This window comes from Epinephelus fuscoguttatus, linkage group LG17 (assembly GCF_011397635.1).
Source record: "Epinephelus fuscoguttatus linkage group LG17, E.fuscoguttatus.final_Chr_v1".
Classification (NCBI taxonomy): Eukaryota; Metazoa; Chordata; class Actinopteri; order Perciformes; family Serranidae; genus Epinephelus; species Epinephelus fuscoguttatus.
Genome location: NC_064768.1, coordinates 32,190,922 through 32,204,017, shown reverse-complemented (window position 1 = coordinate 32,204,017; position 13,096 = coordinate 32,190,922). Strand labels below are relative to the sequence as shown.

The 13,096-nt window shown below is 42.7% G+C and overlaps 1 protein-coding gene across 1 annotated transcript; it reads right to left on the bottom strand.

Moving 5' to 3' along the window:
• Positions 1-8,410: 8,410 nt before the first annotated feature.
• On the bottom strand, positions 8,411-11,680 carry txnipa (thioredoxin interacting protein a). The gene is made up of 6 exons (XM_049602353.1): positions 11,288-11,680; positions 10,884-10,959; positions 10,622-10,769; positions 10,104-10,463; positions 9,695-9,997; positions 8,411-9,586 (listed from the first exon to the last, which is right to left on the bottom strand). The coding sequence occupies exons 1-6, from the start codon at positions 11,541-11,543 to the stop codon at positions 9,536-9,538; spliced, it is 1,194 nt and encodes a 397-aa protein (XP_049458310.1). The 5' UTR covers positions 11,544-11,680; the 3' UTR covers positions 8,411-9,535.
• Between the last annotated feature and the right edge of the window lie 1,416 nt (positions 11,681-13,096).

Below are 13,096 nucleotides of genomic sequence, written 5' to 3'. Positions count from 1 at the left end.
GTTATGCTTTGAATCACAGTTGACCGTAGGCGCGTGATCAGACTTGCTGTGCAAGCCATGAACTTTCTGCTGTGAATCACTGAGGGAACAAACAGAGGAAGGTTGAGGAAAAAACACCACAGAGGTTCTGTGTGTGTGTGTGTGTGTGTGTGTGTGTGTGTGTGTGTGTGTGTGTGTGTGTGTGTGTGTGTGTGTGAGCATGCAGCTCTCGAATGCTTACCCTCGTGAACAACTGCTTCAGCCAAAGAGGAGGCAAGTTCTCTGCCGCCTCAGCCAATCACAGGCAGTGTTTAAAGACAGAGCAAGGCATGCAACTCGCTGGTAAGAATCATGACATGATGGTAATTATTGTTGCCCAAACACACACCCTAAACATAAAAGCAAGCTGTGTCAGGTTTATCTAAAGAGCTTAAAAGGCAGAAAGTACAGGGAGCGTCTCTATTGTATTACAGTAAAATGCTGACCTCTGACCTACATTTACACTTTACTAAGTCAACATATGTACTATAACATATTTTTTTAAAGGAGCATTGTTTTATTTAAATATACACTAGAATGGTTTGGTCTGGTGGTATAAGATGGCTCTAAGCAAGACAACCCCGCTTCTGATCACTCAGCAACCTCTGTTGCAAGTCACCCCAAAGTTTTCTGTCAGTTCCCATTGTCAAACTATCAGGAAACTTCAAAGAAAGGAACAAACCAACAAAAAAAGAGGGACCTTTTCTAACTAAAGATTGTACTCTGACTCATGGCTGTGACCTCTCCTGTTTAAGACCTCCTATCTTATCTAAATTAAAGGGATAGTGAACCCCAAAATCAAAAATATCTACCTTACCTATAGTGCTATTTATCAGTCTAGATTGTTTTGGTGTGAGCTGCTGAGTGTGAGTATTGGTGTGGTCTTGTTAGTGAAATGAAGTTTTATAACTAAATTTGGGAACAAGACCACACCTTGAACACATCCCATTTCCGTTAAATAAGTATTTAAGCGCACCTCATCTGTTTCCTACTCCTCTGACTTTCCTTTTCTCTCTTTTGTGTTATTACAGGAACCAGGGGCTCTGATCGTACCCCAGAGATCGAAGAGACGGCTCCCCCACCCAGAGTCTCAACTTCCTGGTTCTAACCACCAAGCATCCGTCCATCCATCCGTCCATCCACCTATAACCCTCTTTCCTCCTCTCATACCTTCACCCCTTCTCCCCCTCATCCCTCCTTCCCTTGACCCTCATCCCTTCATCCCTCAAACCTCATCCCTTCATCCCTTCATCCCTCAAACCTCATCCCTTCATCTCTCATCCCTTTATCCCTTCATCCCTTTATCCCTCAACCCTCATCCCTTCATCCTCATCCTCTCATCCCTTCATCCTCATCTCCTCATCCTCTCATTCCTTCATCCTCATCCCCTCATCCCTCACCCCTCCATCCCTCGACCCTCATCCCTCATCCCTTCATCGCTCAACCCCTCATCCCTTCATCCCTTGACCCTCATCCCTTGACCTTCATCCCTTCATCCCTCATCCCTTCATCCCTCACCCCTCCATCCCTCGACCCTCATCCCTTCATTCCTCAATCCCTCACCCCTCCATCCCTCAACCCTCATCCCTTGACCCTCATCCCTTCATCCCTCAACCCTCTCCTCCTCAGTCATGACTACTCATCGTCCATAACATGTAATAAATCATTCTGAAAATACTATTGGTGTGGTCTTGTTAGTGAAATTGTATTTATGTGATGCAGGGATTTTCTACATGGAGGTTATTGTACACATTGTGATGAGGTCTGTAGGACTACGCTGCAGACTGAGTCTCTGCTGACAGTGAGAAGCAGGGAAAAAACTCTCCTATACGAATGAGTCCAAAGTAGGGCCATTTTTGGACAACACTGGAGCTCTATGGCATGAAATGTTACAGCCTTCATGTGTGACATGACACATTTGACAGCGCACGTCATCGTCATAACACACAACATCATGTGAGAGAATATCTAAAGGGGGAATGCTGTGCATCCTTCCAGTAGAGTTCGACACACTTGGAGAATCTGGGACAAGGAGCACGGAGTGGTTAAGTAGTCTTAGCCATGTGTTGGTCAGGTGTTCAGGAGGTCACACCTTACCAACACACTTTGATTGTTTATTGTGTACTTTGTCAATAATTAGACAATTCTATGAAAAGACTGATGTCCTTGGTTATTATAATATATACTAGGGCAGACACATCCCTCCCAATATTCAAATCAAAATGTCCTCCCTAATATATTGATAAACTAGAATTACAGTCCTGCGGGCGAACACCCATTATCCCCCCAACAGCACAAAAAATCTATACAATCATCACATTGTCAAGATGGGCACCCAAGATGAGTGTCACCAATTCAGTATCTGACCAAACATCCCCCCCTCTGTTCCTGAGTTATGGTGTTGAGTAATTGCCAGAAAAGTGCTTCATGCAGAATCTTATGATGTCACAGTGAGTTGACCTTTTGGATATAAAATGTCACTACTCGTTATATCCTATTAGGCATTTGTGTTTTGTCACAATTAGCATATGAATTATTGAGCTATTGCCAAAAACATGTTTTGTGAGCTCACACTGACCTTGACCTGTGACCTGAGACCACCGAATTCTTATCTGTTTATTCTTCAGCCCAAGTGGACATTTGTGCCAAATTTGAAGAAATTTCCTCACTCACAAGAATGAGAAAAACAACGTCTGACTGATCTTGACCTTTGACCCATGGCCACCAAAAACTAATCGGTTCATTGTTGAGTCCAAGTGAGTCCACTGTTGTGCCAAACAGATGGACGGACAGATAGACAACCCAAAAACAAAGAGCCTCCAGCCTCCATCACGCATAAAAAAATGTTTGCTTTGCTGCAACAGTTTACCACACACCACCATCTAAAAAAGTCATTATCAAACATAATCATAATCATAAATAAACTTCTATAAATAAAATTAATAGTATGGTATGCCATAAAAAATGTCATAAAAATGTTCCCCCCTCTCCACCCCAATATCCCGGTCAGGATTTCCTTTTCCATGTGCCACTAATTTCATTAAATTCCTTTAAAGAGATATCTGCATATTAATGTGGATACATTTTTAGAAAAAGCTAATATAGGTTTATCTGTCATCACACGATAGCCATTGGGTTCCAAGATTGCATTTTGGCCGATGCATTTTCACCCATAGACTGTATAAAATAATGGACGTAGCTACCGTGACATCACCCATTGGTTTGTGGGCTGCTGTTTCGAAGCCTTGAGTTTGGCATTTTGGCTGTCACCATGTTGGTTTTTGGAGCCAGAAGTGACCATATTTGGATGCATATTTGGATGAGAGAGTGGAGCTGTGGAGGAGCAAGGGGTGGATCTGACTCATAGACTGTGGTGATGTCTTGCAGGCGGCCTGTCACTCAAAGCGGCAACACCATTAAATATGCGTAACTTTAAGCCTTAATAAAATGTAAATGGGTGAGTTGCATAAAAAATTAACCACCTGTACAGCTGTCGTGAATGTTGAAATTAGCTATACAGACCAAAACTTTTTTTTTGTAACAGGCTACAAATATGTTTATTTCTGCTGTGCAGTTGTGTCTGTGGAGATTGACTCCATCTTGGAGCCAGCCTCCAGTGGCCATTTGAAGAACTGCAATTTTGGCACTTCATGCTGGCTTCATTTTTCAGCCCAGGAGGTTGTCGTTTGGTTGCCCCTCTTTTGTTCTCCACACGTGATTGGTTAGGTTATTACCTGATTCTACTCAGACTGCATACAGAAATCAGAATGCCTCCAATACCAAAATTGTCTTGTTGCCTACAGATTCTGCATACATATGCAGATATCTGTTTATAAAGATAGTATTTTTTTATTGCAAGACAAAACATTAACAGAACAACAACAACAACAACAACAACAACAACAACAAAATGATTCCATCTTTTTTATAATTAACATCTCATGTTGTTGTGTCTGTTATGTAATGTTGTTTTGCACAACTACAAAAAAGGAACGCGCCATAGGTAATGGAAAACTGAGGATCAGTTTCTCCTCCATGTTGGTCTTTCTTGGAAAGCAGATGGACAGTGGAGGAGTGTGCAGTATTTTCCATGCACATGTCAGTCAAACAGACACTGGCCGTTCCATTTGTTGACACTTGCTCCACATGTGACTGCACCCTCCTCCTCATCCGCCCAGCCTAACACTGGTGGCACCATACTTGAAACTTTCGACACCTTCCCATGTTGCTTCAACCCTTCCCCAAATTTCTAAATCTGTTCTTGTTTATATGAATATTCTATATTTTGTATCTTCCTTGTGGTGACACTCAAAAAAAGGGGAAACGTTACATTTTGCTGCTCGTGGACATTCACAGTTGAGAAAGCATGTTTGTTCTGCATTGCCATAGTAACTTTAAACTGCTGAAAGTGTCAAATTGTGACCCTCTTCAAACCCCTGAAACATTGTTAACAAGGACAAGACCCCTCACAGGCTGCCCATGCAGCAATAGGAAATGCCATTGAAAGGCAATAAAGACAAGTGCATGTGCTTGCATTGTGGGAGGACTATTTTAGGTGCACAGCAGATTATAGCTGATGTATTTTAGTAGGCCATATCATGAGAAGCCAAGTATGCAGGGCAGAATAAGGAAGGGAGAAAAAAAACATGCCACTCCACAGATGGAGAGAATGCATACAGCTAAATAGATGTGTGAAGGTTAGAGCCTGTAATGGTTACTGCACCCACTGTAAAGGTTTAAATATGTTGAGCACAACATACAGATAATTTAGTATTCTTACAACCTAGTACTTAAATGTATACTTTATCCATGTATTCATCCCCTGGGAAGCAGGACTGTGCTCAGAAAACTTCATGGCCTCTGAGGACCATGACATTCTTGGGTTGTGAAGCAACATTTCACCCTCCAGCGACCGACAGGCCTGCAGCAGCCAACACCCCCGTCTCAGAGTGATTCACAGATAAACAGTTTCCTTATCTGTTGTTTTCAGCAGTTACCAGACGTCAGCAGCACAGAGCGGAGAACATACTTTGAAAAGGAAAAATATCATGCACAGGACCCTGGCTGCAGGCTCCACAACAGGAGCACTGGCTGGAACTATTCCACAGTATGTGCCTGTCGCCACATGAATCAACCCTCCTGCTTGTGTCTCTCAGAGGCCGACAGTGTGCACCTTCGCATTTTACAAGATCTGATCTATTCCCACATGTCTGTAGAACAACTGAAAAAGAACTTCAGCTCTAATATTACAGAAGTTATCAACGTTTGGCATCTTTGTGAAAACTTCTGCAAAATGATTCCTAACTGGTATCTTCTGTCACCCATAATTCATAATAATGATCATTGTTTTTCATTCAGTCAGTGAAGTAGTTAAGGTTGCTCTCTTTGACACCTGTGGACCTCAGAGGAATTTCATTAATTCTGCTTTAAGTACTAGAGTAAAGACACTTTACATTGGGGCCTATCCCAGCTGACATTGGGCGAGAGGCGCGACACACCCTCGACAGGTCACCAGACTATCACAGGGCTGACACACAGAGACAGACAACCATTCACACTCACATTTACAACCATGGTCAATTTAGAGTTACTGATTAACCTAGCCTGCATGTCTTTGTACTGTGGGAGGAAGCCGGAGTACCCAAAGACAACCCGTGCTGACACAGGGAGAACATGCAAACTCTATACAGAAGGGCTCCCTCACCCTGACTTTGAACCGGGAACCGTCTTGCTGTGAGGTGATGTTGCTAACCACTACACTGCTGCGTCGTGTACCTGAAGCAGCTCAAATGAAATTTCTTTCACCTTCATATACTGAGACGGAGGCAGAAATCTCAAACATGAGACACATAATTTATATCATATCCTATACAAATAAAACTTAAAGTTTCTGCATGGTTAGATATCATCAAGTGAGAAATATTTTGTTGCAATTTGAGTGAACTAGCCCTTTAACTCAGTGGGTGGAAACAGAGCAATCCATATAACAGATTTTTTTGGTGACAGCGAGTACAACAGCTCTCAGTCGAAAGTCACTATGTCATTGGCAGCTAGTGCATCTTTATGAGGGGTGAACACTTTGTCATCCAGTGTCTCAGTAGTATACATTGAGCTGTCATAACAGCCAAAATTCCCAGAAGCCAGAGGGCTGACATTCTTTAGTTGAGCCCAAAATAGACAGTTTTGCAGAGACTTGGAACATCTTGATCAGGACTTTAAAAATAATTTACCCTGTTGGATGTTATTGCACTATTTCTTAAGTACTGGACCACTGACCATCTCAAATGTAGCAGAATAGAGGCACTGTTCTCTTCATATCTCCAACCATGTTGCATTTCTATCATTGCTGTGGTGTCCAGTGCCTGTCCAATTGTAACACTAACTTACCAGATCATGCAAACATAATGAATGAATTCAGTACAAAAACTGAAATGCAAAGTTTGTGTGATAGAGCTTCATCAAGGCATCAGCTGTTCAAGCTATGAGCCTGTTTATACCTGATATTAACATGCAAATCTGTGATCAGAACACACATGGACAGCGAAGGCACAGAGCTGTCCACGTGTGTTACACATAGTTATTACATCATCTGCTCGCCAGCATGCTTGGGGTCACGTTAGGGGTTGTGTCAGTACACCTAGAGATATTGCTGTCAGCAGAATCCAACACATCACACAACACTTTTAAAATGACTGTAAAATGGACAAATTTTAGGGTGCTGTTACCAAAACAACCACCACGTCCTGCATTGATGATGTAGTCCTTATTAGGGACGCATCAGGTTGCATTAGCATTGACACTACAAAACACATGTGATCAAATGTGTCCCAGACCACCTCAGGCAATGGTTTTAGCAATCGGATCACAATGCGTCTTGGTGGTCATTCACATTTGTATTTATTGCTGTCCACTTGTATCAGGCTCTATCTGTCCATTATCTGCTGCTTATCTGGATCAGGGTAATGGTGGCTCCTGGCAAGATAACCCAAAATACTACAAGGAAACTCTTGAATGTCAGACCGTGGTAAGAAAGTGTGCATCTTTGATGTTTGGCATTTCCCAGATCTGTGACCAATATTTGCACCAATCTGAGATTTCAACAGTGGAGCGAGTAATTCAATCCAAAGTCCTGCTATGTAGCAGAGTAACAGGCTATAGCAGCATTTGATTCCTGCACACTTACTCCATGCCACGGAAGTTTAATAAAATGTCGATCCTACTTGGATCTTCGTCAGGTAAGAATGTTTGAATAGTGGATTGTTTTACATATAAATACCTCGGGCGTGTCTTTTTTTTCTTGTCGTAATTTGATCTAGCTCATTTTTTTAGAGGGGAGTTAAGACTCTGTTCATGCATTCAAGATTTTTGCTTTTGCCTGCAACTTGTTGATCATCAGCTGGTTTTGGATGTTTTATCTTCCTGAGTGGTTTGGATGGTTAACCACACCTGCCAACATAGAACTTGGCAGTCTATAATTGGCGTGTATATAATACAAATACTGATGTGGTTTTCACTGGTATTGTCATGATATTGTTGGCTTGACTTGATTTGATACTGGAATTTCTAACTTCAATACAGTAACAAGGCTTTAACATTACAATGACGACTTTTCTTTTGGTTAGTACCAGAGAACAGCAGAGTGCCTGTAGTATTGACGAAAAGAGAGAACAAGACAGTGCAGCTCCTGTTAGTCTGTCGGTCTGCGAGAAACGAGGACTGATACCATTTCAAATACTCCAAACTGGTAGGTATTGACAGTCTATATTTTCAACAATAGTTTCCTCTTTTCCAACATTTTATCCTGATGAAGTTCCCAGTGTTACCAAAATGTTGCTATCATTAAACTCCTTCAGCATGGAGTAAGTGCACAAGCATTACCTTTTCTTTACCGACGCTGTTGTAGGATAGCCTTGCACCTACTGGATGTGCATATAGTTAGACTCCTTCAGTTCTGTGGCGACCAATACATTCAGGCCTCTCTGGCTGTCAGTAAGGTCAAAGCACCAATTAGGGCCACAATATAATAAAAGTCGACCACGATGAATGAAGGTCTGCCCTACAACAGTGGTTCCCAACTGGTCCAAAAGTGGGTCATTCTGAACGGGCCTTGTAAGACTCGTGAATGTGTTAAGTTCGTAAAACTAGCTTAACGACATGGCCAAACACTAGTATGATACTTAATATAATAAACTGTGTGGACCTTAAACTTAAGACTAAGAAGAAATCTGAACCCCGTGGCTGGACCAGTTGGGAACCACTACTCTACAGCATCCAGATGGTGCTGCCTCTTCTATACAACTTGTCGAACTTAACGGGAAGGCTGAACCAGAATTAACAAACTACAGATGGCTGATCTGAAAACAGAGATACAAAGGAAAGCTGACACGCTGGATATTTTTTAACATGACTTTATTTATAAAAAAAAAAACAACCCATAGGGTTTCATACAAAAAATACTTGTAATAAGTAACAAGAATGCATTGCAAACATACTTTCTCACAAATTAGTCTCTGACTGTGATTTTCTTTGCGCCCTGAAGAACAGATTTTGTGAAACCACCACAGCAGAGATCTCAGAGTGAAATGTTGTCTATGACAACCACAGATCAGATACAATGATTATCCTCACATAAGGTGCATCCCAGAATTAATGGAGCATCGAAGTTGTATGGAAAATGTTTGGCACTTGCAGTGTCAACAAATTACAGCCAATCACCAAGCTGGGATTTGGAAATCAAAGGTGAGGTTCCAACAAGTTTAGAGTGTTTTACCTAGAACATTTCACTCTCCACATCACTAACATTGTTCAAACAAAACTTTAAAAAGAAACTGTTGTAGGCAGTAGTAGAGCAAAATGCATCAATCAAAAAGTGCAATAAAGGAACAAGCCATACTTTTTTTAAACACTGGTACATGAGAAAATAAAGATGCTGTATGAGGTTCTATGGGCATCTGAGGAAGGTTTTTCTACATGGAGTAATTCTCGAAGGCAACAATATTCCTGACACATTCTTTACAGCAACACAAACTGGCTGGAGTTAACAAAATAGATGGTTCCTCTAGTGAAATCCCTTAAAAATACAGGGTTTAACAGGAATGAAAAAGCATCATGAGGAAAGGCAAACCCCAAAAAGTCAAATATGTCACAGCAGGCTGGGGCTGACTCATACAATGCTTGGCCCCCAAAACATAGTCATGAAGTGTCTGTGAATGGACAGTGAGACCCTGAAAGTCTGAGTCTCTGGAAGAACAGCTTATTCAGAAATGTAGCACGTCACAGCTGCTGTGGCTCGACCTCCAGAGCACCAAGAGGAAGACTCAAAATCAGCAAAGGTGATGAAGCGCGGTGAAGGAGTGGACAGACCAGGCAAGTCTCTTTCTGTCCATTTCCACAGTTGTGGCTTTACCTCTCCATCCAACACATCCTCTCTGGAGTTTGGACCTTCTGCTCCTTTTTAAGTGCTTTGGATGAATGGTCCCTGAGAGCTGGACCATAGTCCTTGAATCTCTGCTGGACTTCAACAGACCGGCATCATGCGAGGGGTGTTGCCATTGTACTCCTCCTCAGCCTGGAAAAAATTACAGCTTTATTAGACTAACTATCAGCAAAGGTAACATATTAGCTTGACAGAGAGTGTTTTGTTCAGATATTGGAAACACATGGATAAGACACCCACCTCATTATATGCTGGAGGAGGCGGGAACTGGAAGGTTGGAGTGTTCATAAAGATGGGGCTGTCATCACCATCAAAGTCGTCCAGCAGTGGTGTGAGGGGCTGGTCCAGGCGGCAGTCACGGCTGACGTCACAGTAGCTGGGAGGCTCTGAGGGCATCCTGAGAGACACCCAGCTCTGGGAGGCATTGCTGACTGAACCCTCCTGACTGCTCACGCTGTTGCTGCGGCTGCCCAGTCCGGCAGTACCAATGACCAAGGGCAGCTCCAGGACCACCTTCTCACTACCAGGAATGTGGATGTAAATCTGATAGAGGAATAATAAACGTTTGTTAATGCATATATAAAAACACTGATTTTCAATTCTCAAAATTACACCACAAAAAATCTCATTGCAGCAACTAAAGGCTTACCATTAAAGCGTACTCCACACGGATGATGTTGCAGCCCAGCATGGATGGTTTAATTTTTGGTACCCTGATGGTTTTTCCCTGCCAGGCGTCACACATGCCGGAGATGATGTGGTTACCACGCACTGCAGACAGCTTCTGCCTAAAGACTTTGGTGCGGCCGTTGGCCTGGTAGATGTGTTTGGCAATGATGGCTGCCTTGGGCACCACAATGCGAGAGCAGGTGTTCTCAAACTTTGCATTGATGCAGATGTCTTCGCCTTCGCAGAAGCCACGGCGGTCGATTTTTACATTCAGCGACACCTGGCCATCAGGGATGAACATGCAGGTGACCTTCTTCTCCTTCATGCCACCTGTGGGAGACTGAGGAGAGGCAGGAAGTTCAGACTCAAGTATCAGCTTATTGTAAAAGTATAACCAATCAACACAATAAAGCTCAATATGTTTGATCTAATGTTTGAGCTGAAGCAAAACATGCAACGCTGAAAAGCTGATTTGTTATTCAGTGTCAGTGAACTCACCAGCAGGTCTGGGGTGTTGATATCAAGAGGCTCCTCCACCTCAAACTGCTTTTTACACTCGAGGACGGGCTGGTGTGGCCTCTCCATGATAGCCTTCACATAATAGTGGACATAACCAAACTTCCCCTTGTATGACGACACCAGCTGCCTGTAAGAACATGAGTAAGGAAAATCAAAACCAAAAGCTTTCTGTAAAAGATAACTCAATGAAGAACCATGACTCCAAAGATGATGTCATATTAATTAAGAAACAGGGCCTTACCCATGCTGGGGGAGCTCAAATCCGAAAGTGTACTCGTACTTGTTGCCCGGCCTCAAGACAACTGATCCATCAGAGTCTGGAAGGAAAATATTAAATAATTAAACACCTTGTCTTGACTACTGTTTCATTGCCAGCTGTTCAATTCCACATGGGAAACATGAGGGGGATGGCTATCAACTCAGGTCAACAGGAGTCACCCTCCAGTATGCTGTAACGGAATCAGGAAAGTTCCGCTTGGATCATCCCTTAACGCCAATGAAATGACTCATACTTGTAAAAACCAGGGAGCAGCAAGGCATAAAATCAATAAAACATGATGCTAGCAACTCGTTCAAATTAACTACGAGGACTTTTTAGCTGTATGTGTGACTGCAGAGGATGATAATGTGGAAAAGTAACCGTACCTGTGGGCTGGTCGTCCAGTCGCAGGACCTCTTCATATCTGAGGTACTCGTCTTCCTGTCGGCATCGCTGCTTGCCTTTAGCGTACTCCACCTTGGCGCAGCCCAGACCCAGAACCTTCATTGCGGACACACGAGTCACATCGTTCACTTCCACTTCTATCCGTCCAGAGACCTTGTCCCCGCCGCAGTAAAAAGTCTTGCTGGGGTCCGTAAAGATAATTTGAAAGGTTTTCACCCTCTTCGCCATAGCCACCATGACTGCTTGTAAGTGCTTATCCAATAAACCGATAAAACCAAGCCTCGTTGGTGAACTACTCAGTCGCTATTAAATGCTTGTTTGTGCACCGAAGCTCATCAGCTCCTACTTCTCTCTGCTGTAAACAAAGGGAACACTGCAGGTTTTATATGTCGAGACATGACCAACCAATATGAGCAGCATGGCCCAGCGCGTGCACACTGCTCCCATTGGTGGAAAACCTTTGTTTGTGTCAGCGCTAGCCAATCAGCGCCCAGAATCGACGCGTGGACACTGCATGGCTGGGAGAATGTAGAGCGTGCTCAGCAGATGTGAGGAAGGACAGGAAGTCGCAGGCACACAGAAAGAGAGGCGCTTTTGTAGTAAACAAACTGAGACCAGGGATCAGCTACGTATATGAGCATTGATCTGACTCATCGGGAGACGTCCAAGTGAAGGTGTTTCAGTATCGACCATACTGATCCTGAAAATCCCTCAGGCTTTTATTAGTATCAACGGGATTATGCTACTGTAACATACAATAATAGGAAAAAAGGACAATAATTTACAGAGCAAGTGGTGTGAATGCTGGCTACTGTATGGAAAGGTAGTTGGTAAAAATGTCAGTATGAAGCACTACATCATAATGAGTATAATACATATTTAATTGGGATTTTTATGCCTTTTAAAGATTTGATAGTTGAGGGAAGAGATTTTAGCATTATTTCAAGACACTGAGGACACATTTACTGAATCTATACCCAACTCCCTGTCACATTTTTAGCCAAAAGTACCCCCTACAGAGTTTTGTTCATATGCATTCATAGTGCATTAAAGTAGGCTACACTTTGTGGGAAATACCCAGATGGCATTTGATTCATCTTATTAATTAAGATAGAGTGTTGATACTGGATTGTTACTGGGCACTAACAATATCCGCAAAAGACATTTCAGGTGTAGTTATGCGACCACATCGATCTGGTTCAGAATAGTGAAGGATTTGTAATTACCTTCCAGTGTACCTTCCGTTGTTGTAGGCCTTAATAAATTATCTCATTCTCCAGGGGTAAAAGTGTGTAGCCCATTCACCTAACAAAAATGTTTTAACATTTCGTCAACTACTACAGCCAAGACAGCTCAGGTGTAGTTATGGGACCACATCGATCTGGTTCAGAATAGTGAAGGATTTGGTTTAATCAGGGGTAGCTACCTTTCAGTGTACCGTCCGTTGTTGTCGGGCTAAAGAAATGATCCCATTCTCTAGGGGTAAAAATGTACACCTATACACCTAACAAAAATGTTTTTACATTTCGTCAACTACAATGTACGTCTACAGCCAAGACAGCTCAGGTGTAGTTATGCGACCACATTGATCTGGTTCAGAATAGTGAAGGATTTGGTTTAATCAGGGGTAGCTACCTTCCAGTGTACCTTCCGTTGTTGTAGGCCTTAAGAAATTATCTCATTCTCTAGGGGTAAAAGTGTGTAGCCTATTCACCTAACAAAAATGTTTTAACATTTCGTCAACTACAAGTACATCTACAGCCAAGACAGCTCAGGTGTAGTTTTGCGAC

Coding starts and splice junctions, on each gene's coding strand:
- txnipa (XM_049602353.1), bottom strand. CDS start 11,543: ATGGTGGCTATGGCGAAGAGGGTGAAAACCTTTCAAATTATCTTTACG. Junction 9,998..10,103: donor GTGTGGAGTACGCTTTAATG/GTAAGCCTTTAG, acceptor TTCCTCTATCAG/ATTTACATCCACATTCCTGG. Junction 9,587..9,694: donor CTCCTCCAGCATATAATGAG/GTGGGTGTCTTA, acceptor AATTTTTTCCAG/GCTGAGGAGGAGTACAATGG.